The sequence below is a fragment of the Monopterus albus genome, unplaced genomic scaffold (genome assembly GCF_001952655.1).
Source record: "Monopterus albus unplaced genomic scaffold, M_albus_1.0 scaffold44.1, whole genome shotgun sequence".
Classification (NCBI taxonomy): Eukaryota; Metazoa; Chordata; class Actinopteri; order Synbranchiformes; family Synbranchidae; genus Monopterus; species Monopterus albus.
The window spans coordinates 1,486,198-1,494,128 of record NW_018127924.1 but is presented as its reverse complement, the minus strand read 5'-3'; the positions used below and the strand labels follow the sequence as shown (position 1 = coordinate 1,494,128).

The 7,931-nt window shown below is 39.4% G+C and overlaps 1 protein-coding gene across 1 annotated transcript in view; it reads left to right on the top strand.

Moving 5' to 3' along the window:
* stau2 (staufen double-stranded RNA binding protein 2) overlaps positions 1 to 7,931 on the top strand; it is an 84,204-nt gene that overhangs the window by 25,318 nt on the left and 50,955 nt on the right. The window contains exons 6-7 of the mRNA XM_020599988.1: positions 672 to 831; positions 4,995 to 5,102. Of these exons, the coding sequence (XP_020455644.1) occupies positions 672 to 831; positions 4,995 to 5,102 (268 nt within the window). The remainder of the gene's footprint in view (positions 1 to 671; positions 832 to 4,994; positions 5,103 to 7,931) is intronic.

Here is a 7,931-nt window from a genome sequence, read left to right as displayed (position 1 = left end):
GGTTCGAAGACCTAAGTGTCCTTTCTGGAGAATAAAAGCGCACAAGCTCAGAAATATATGAAGGTGCCAGACCATGTACAGCCTTATAGACAAACATCAACAGTTTAAAATCAATCCGAAAACGAACAGGAAGCCAATGTAGAGAGGCAAGGACTGGAGTGATATGCTCATGGCGCCGCGTATTAGTTAAAAGACGAGCTGCTGCATTTTGGACCAACTGTAATCGGGACATTAAGGCTTGAGAAATGCCAGTATACAGTGCATTACAATAATCTAGTCTAGAGCTAATAAAGGCATGAATTGCCTTTTCAAAATCACTAAAAGAAAGAAAGTGTTTAACCTTAGCCAAAAGTCTCAATTGAAAAAAACTGGCTTTAACCACAGACTTTATCTGTTCGTCCAGCTTAAGAGCACCATCAAATACCACCCCAAGATTTCAATGTAACCAGTGGTGAAACCAGCTGATAATGGTTTTGACAGAAAATATATATATAGTTTAGTCATTGGCCATGAGCGCACACTTATGTCAGATGACTGAATCCAGATTTTTTTAAACCACAATTCAGGTGGGTGTTGAATCACCTAAATAACCTGATGTAACACATGTTACGACAAAGAGTTTTTATAATAAATGTTTACTTCTGTTTTTGTTCTGTTCATTCTACCTTTAGGTACCATTATCCTGTTCCTAAGATCTTCTATGTGCAGCTGTCTGTGGGGAGTCATGAATTTATTGGTGATGGACGCACCCGCCAAGCAGCCAGACACGATGCTGCCATGAAGGCCCTGGAGGCCCTGCGCAACGAACCCATCCCTGATCGGCCACCACAGGTAAACACACAAACAGCCACAGAAATGTTTACCGTAGCGTTGCATGTCAGTAGATGTTTAGCATTTCACTTGTTGGCTCCTTTTCTGGGAATACCCACTGCTATCTTGATTATAAAAATTGGAGCTCTCTCAGACTGATCCTTTTAGACTTGCTTATGAAAGTAAAATATTGCTAATTTCTTGCTTTTCTGGCTCCTAACCATAACTGCACCGTCAAGCCATCACCATAATTGCCACCGTTGACTGCTTTCACCCCAGATGATTTTGCATCTTCTCAACTGCCTTCTACTTGAAAACTGCTCCCTTAGTTAAACAATAGGATGTGCAATTGGGATTTGTCAATGCCCTCTCTGGAGTGGCTCTAAAGAGTGTTTTGCTATTTTTATATAGTTATAAAGGTGAATTTGTAATCAGCTCTCACCTGATTGGATCCAAATCCAACCCCATTTCTAATTAGTCTAATGCATAGTTTAGGTCCCTCAATCTTCATATTTTTCATTAGCACCTGGTGGAAGTGTATTTTCTGCTCCTCATTTGATTTTTTTTTTTGTCCTCCTTTCTGGCTCCTCCCAATGCATAGCTGTTAACTGTTGTTATCATCTCCCTCTGGAAATCAAATTACTCCCTGTCCTCACTGTTTAGTACTTCTGATGGTTATTTAAAACGCTTTGGTTCTTCTCACTCGCCTGACTTGCTGTCTTGTGGCATCAACCTTCATAAATGAGCTCTTTGTTCAGTGCAGATTCTGAGTCTTGCTTTACAAATTGAGACACATTGTGTCTATGGTATATGTCTGTCATATTGTCTCCTTATGCTTGTGTGTTACTACCCGTGTGAATGTGTAGATACCCTCAGGCTAGAAGTGTTCCTTTTCACCATGGGCTGTCAAAGCTTTATTTTAAGGAAGTCCACAGGTACATACTAGTGATGCTTTAATTAGTGTTTATGCACAGGTAAAGCAACAATATGTGACACTAGGAAACAAAAAACACCACCAACTTTGTAGGGCCTCAGGCAAATAAATACTGAAACCACTGACTAACTTGTAAATCCTTGCCAGTGGGTTTAGATGCTGGTGATACTTAAAACTTTGGCATGTGGTGCTGAACAAGGACACTTTCTGTCTATAGAGAGGCAGGTTTCTACCTCACAGTCAAAAGTTTGAATGGGTATTTATGAAGGAAAATCTGCATCATCAGTTTCTATGATAAAGGCTGCATGATCATTGCATGTTTCCTTGGTATGAAGGAAGAGACATTTGGATCTGTGAAACAGTATCCTGTATAACAAACACTTAATTTTGTAGGAATTATGTTGTTCTGTCCACTGCAAGCCCCTTCTTCCTATCCTTTAATCTTGTCCCCCTATTATGAAATCATAGATGTTTCGTGAAACATTCTGTTCAGTCAAACAGCTTGTTCAGGGTGTTAATTTCTCAGAGTGCTCCATGCTGTGAGTGATCAGTCGTGTTTTGTGGCCAAGTTTGTTTAATGCGCAAGTCTTTTACAGGTGTTTTTAAACAGAACGGCTGTCCTAATGTTATGGTAGAAATTCTAGACAGACATGTCTGTTGCAAGCAAACAGTCAATGCGATGTTGTCATAGCAATGTTTGTTCATAGGTACATCACTCGCCCGTCCAACGGAACAGATACTTACATTCTGTCAAATGTGTCAGTCCACACTGACTCGAGACATGCCATGAGATGCATATCACCCTGGCACCCCCCACGTTTTCCTTACGCCTCAAGTGTATTTATTTCTTCTTGTGCATGTAGTGAAGTGAAATCTCCACAGAGAGCTGTTTAAATCACATGAATCTCCTGTTATCTGTGTGCTGCAGTTTTATTACTGGTATGTATTTGGATTCCTGGTGTCACTCAGAGCATTGTGGTTTCACTTTTTCCCTACCCTCTGTAGCAAATCACTAAAATCAGTACATTTATACATAACAAAACATTGCTGATTTCTTCCTGATGAGCCTACATGAAATCTAATTTTGTCCAATACACTTCTGATGTCAGCCTGTAAAGACAGTTTGTCTGGCCGCTGTCCGTTAAGCTCCTGAGGGCCGGCTTACAGACAGCTGTTCTGATGACAGAGACGCTGAACATGGAGAACATAGTCATTGTGGACTGAACAGATCAAACACTTCAGTAACACGTACGGTAAATGGTCTTATACTTGTATAGTGCTTTTATACACTTTACAGCACATTCAAAGCTCACAGTGTCTTGCTCAAGGACACTTCGACATGTTGACTGGACAAGCCGGGAATGGAACCGCTAATCCTCCGGTTAGGAAACGACCAGCCCTACCTCCTAGGCCACAGCTGCCCCACTTATGCATTGCTAATGTCTTGCTTTTAATGTGAATGCCCAGCCTGACATTCGCATCCCTGAAGCATACCATCAAGTTTTTTTTAATAAGTAGTAGGTTACTAGAAACTTTGGGCGACTTGGTTTCCATTCCATTTTCAAACAGATACATTCCAGGAGACACTTAGACCCAGCAGCTAGTTAGTGCGGTGTTGATAGGGCATTCATGCTATTAATCGCACATATCAATAATGCTTGAAACAGCAGAAGAGGAAATGAACCACGAAACACATAAAAGAAGAATATTCTGAGGCCTTTTGCTCCGACTCACATCATCTCACATGCACATACAGTATACACATACAAATAATGAATGTACATAACAAAACAACACAACAGAAAATGCAGTGCACAGGTACACGGACCTCTGCCCAATGTGAGGTTTTAACCCTGGTGCAAAAGGTGCTGTGCCTCAAATCATACGACTGTTTCCCTGTGAAATCCAAGAGATCTCACAGCATGACTCATGCAATGTATCAGGTCACACAGTAAGAAGTTGGAGAAGGGAAGGAGCCCAGAGGGGAAGACCACAGCCATTCAAACTTAATCAGACAAAGAAATGGACATGAGAAGATAAAGATCGAGACAGCGCTGTATATTCTCATTGATATTTGGTACCAAAAAGCCCCTTGTTGTATGACTGATATGATCCCGATAGTGTGAACTAGGGATTTGTTTCCTTATTAGTGAGTGGGATTAATAGCAAGACTATTTAGGAATACCTGAAAATTATTCTCATAGATTTGTTTGATCCATAGTTACGCAGCTAAAGACTAAAGACTAAATGATCAGACCAAAGTCATCTGGTATTTCATCTATGAATTAATTCATAGATTATTGTACATCAGATATTGTGAATTGAAAAAAACAATTCTTTTAAACATAACAATGTTGTTATGTCTAGGTGGTTTAAAAAATATGTAGTTAGCCTAGTGCTTTCCCACTGACCTTATCAATCTCTTACTGAATCATTTCTGTTTCTGTTTTGAGGAAGATATCTCTTGAACAGAAAATCACTATATAAAAATGATTAAATTCAATGGATTCCCCCCACCTCAAGGAGGCCTTTGTGTTCAGACAGAGAACCACCAGTCCTGTCATGGAATATTGAGTTCTCTGTCTCTTATCAGATAAGGATCACGGACAGAAAACAGACAGGTGTTTGCTGCAGCAGCTTGGCGGACACCCACTCCTAGGTGTGTAATTGTAAAAAGTCTTAGGTTTGAAATGTGCCACTCTTTTGTATATAAAACACGTGAGGCTCTTGCAGCTCTGGCTTCTCATTTGCATTCAGCATACAGTGATGCTACTTATATAAGCCAGGCCATCTTTATAATGAATGGTTTCTGTACCAGTCTACAACTAACAGGCTGCCAAAGCTTATTGATGATTGACGATTGAGTTTTGGCTGTATCTAAGACATACAGATGTACCTTCCCAACCTGATTGCTATGTTCTGCTTCTTTCCCACTACAGAATTTTAGCGAGTTGTAACCTGGAGCTCCCCTTAACCTGAACTTGTAGGGTGAAGGTAGTTGGTTCCACTGCATTGTAAACATCAGGAAGGACCAGACTGGCATTATTAAAAGTGCAACAGTGGGACACATGTCATCATTTGTCTATTTTGTGCTTTCTGTTGTTTTCTGTTATAAACATGCACATGAGGTGAAATGGAAATAGGAAAGTTAAAAGTATTTAGTGCCATTTTATTTTGTTGTGAAATAGTTGGTATTTCCATTCATCAGTATGTCTTATTTTACCATTTTGACCTCTGATTTCTTTTTTAGAACCCAGAGGAGAAAGGGGAGACTGAGGAAGGCACGGATGCTAGCAAATCAGAGATCAGCCTGGTCTACGAAATTGCCCTTAAAAGGAACTTGTCTGTCAACTTTGAGGTGAGAAAGACAGAGGGAGTTATGGCACTGTATCCATAAACACCCACAGAAAAAAATGACCATGTGGTGTAGTTATCTGTGGTACTACTGTGGATTGTAAGGCATCCTATTCCTTGAAGTATTCCCAGAATTTACTGGAAATGAGAATAAGACAACACATTTATGGAATGTATGAGTAGTAATGATGTATTTTCTGGGTCGGGAAATGCGACAGTACAGTACAGTATTACAGAAACGAAATCACTCATTAGCTTTGTGAAAAGATAACACGGAGGAAACGGAAGGAGTCACACTGATAATCCCCTGATGATAATGAAATGTGACCTGTTTAAGGTCATATGTGTTTATCCAGCTTTGCTTAATTTTTACATCATCGAGGTCATTTATCACAAATGTCATTAAAAAAAACATGCAAAAAGGATTTCTTAGATGGATTACTATCCTTTAAGGTTTGTGGAAATTCTCATGGTGCTAAGTTCCTGTGTGGTTCTGGTGGTGAAGTCCCAGTGACTCAGCTGATAAGGTGCTGATTGATGCGGCTCATCCAGTCCTGTGATGTTCATGTTCCTATTAGTCAGCCATTTGTCCGGTCCCGCAAAACAAATGGGATTATCAAAACCTTTCTTTGGCAAAGCTTGTCTTAATTTGTGCTTTATTTAGCAGAAAAGTTGATCAAAACCTTAATTTCTGCGATTTTGGAAAACATCACGTGCCTGTTGTGTTGCTAGAACACCTGCATAAGTTAATGCAGTCCGATACAACTTACATCCATTAAATCTTTCTTTCTGAAGCACAGTCTCAACAAAAAGTGGTGCATTTGTTGTTACATTATATCACACATGTTTCATATTCAGGCCACAGTCATTGATTTTTTTTATTTCTTCAGTGCTACAAGAAATAGAAAAGTCTAAATATCTTTTGTATTACTTTGCTGTTCTCTGTAATTCAACGTGACATGTGAACCTTGAGGTCTGAGCTAGAATTTAAAATCAAATTTTGTGGGCTTGAACAGTGTTTGCCTATGCAAATATGAGTTTGTACTGATTAAATCTAATAAAACAGAGTCAAGACACTGAAAATCTATTGTGGTTTCCAATGCAGGATATTGTTGAGGGTTCGAAAATGAGGCAGCAATGAGGCAAAACTGTTTGTTGCCCTGTTTGCTCTTAAGAGTAATAGAGGCAGTCAATGTTGATATTTATTGATTTTACATCTTTACTCCAGTTTTTCTTTATTCACATCTCTCTTGCAAATTAGATCTTGATCTTAGTAAAACCATTTGGTTAAGTAATGACTGTATAAAATACAATTCTTGAATAACAGGTGTCAAATTACCTTAAATTTAGTGCCTTACATAAAAAAGTGCTTCCACCTGGAGATGATCAGACTGAACTAACATATCGCTTGACCAGAACTGAATGCCTGAAGCTGACTGCCATTGAGCTGTCTTCCTTCCTGACAGAAGAGATGCAACATTTTTTAAACATGATATAAAAGTGTGATCAGTCACTGTCAATCTGCTGAGTCAGATCCCTGACAGCATTTCATCTTTTGTGATCAAAAATAATTTTTGTTGTACTCAGCTGAAGATGAAGGATGCTTTATTCATTTCTACAAAACTTGAGCAAAGGTGTTCATTAATTGAGTGAAGGCTGTGGCGGTGTTTCGATCTACTGTATAGAAAATATTCCTTGGGCATTGTCAAACAGTTATTACAGTGAGAAACACATATTTATACCAGATTGAAAACACCTTAGCAACAACCATATTAACCCTGTAAAGCCTTACACATCAAAAATTGCCAGAACATTCAAATTTTTTGGAACTGAGATGTTTATTAAACCTTTTAACAAAATCCAAAAGAAAATTCAAGATTCAAGATTTTTATTTGCCATTTTTGCACAGACAGACAGTCCAGGCATATGGGAATAAATGTGTCATATTATTTTGTTTATTTTTATTTTATTTTTTTTGTATCACGTGATACATTGGGCATTTTTGGAAATTTTTTTTGCTCAGAAACTCGCATAGCAAATATGATACAAATGGTTTTATAGGGTTAAGCCACCTCTGCCTGGGCTTACTTGTTCAGCCATGGTGGTTTCTGTTTGGTAAGAGAGTATTCTTTGTCATAGCTGCTTCTGGGAAAAGCTTTTTGGCAGTGGAGGGCTGGTGGCCTTGATAAACTCAGCAAGGAGCTAACCGCTGGTATGGTCCGCTGGGAGGATTAGCAGTCTGGCTCAAGGTCTCAATTTTGCTTAGCAAGACTCCTCTGGACAATACGGGGAATCCGGTCACTGTGTTTCTAACTGTTAGAGCTACTACCCCCAACAGCTCCGTGAAGGAGTCTAGTGTGTCCTTGCATGACCTGCTTGGTTTGTTCTCCTTGGCTCTCACCATATCTCAGCTGACTCATCCAATATTCTCTCCTTCATTACTCCCTCTCCTTCTGCAATCTGCAAGGTGCCAGAAATAAGGGAGGCTCAGTTTATTTTGTGTGCTCCCTCCCTTCTTCTACAGAATCCCTCCTTTCCACTTCTCCTACCCAATATCACACATAGGGGCGGTAGCGTGTTGAGAATTTTACACCACCCCTCTCTTCATCGTTCAGAAACATATTTATTCCTCAGAGCATGACATTGCTACACTATCTTTCCTGGAAATGCTATTAATAGTTTCAGTTAGTTAAATGTGGATTGATATGATTCATCTTCCGTTAAGTCTTGGTCACTATCAGCAGTTACACCACTTTTTTTTTTCAGTCCTTCGAAATGGTGGGCAGTAAATCGGTAGCTCTCCCACTTTGTCTTCATTTCACCATCTACAGTA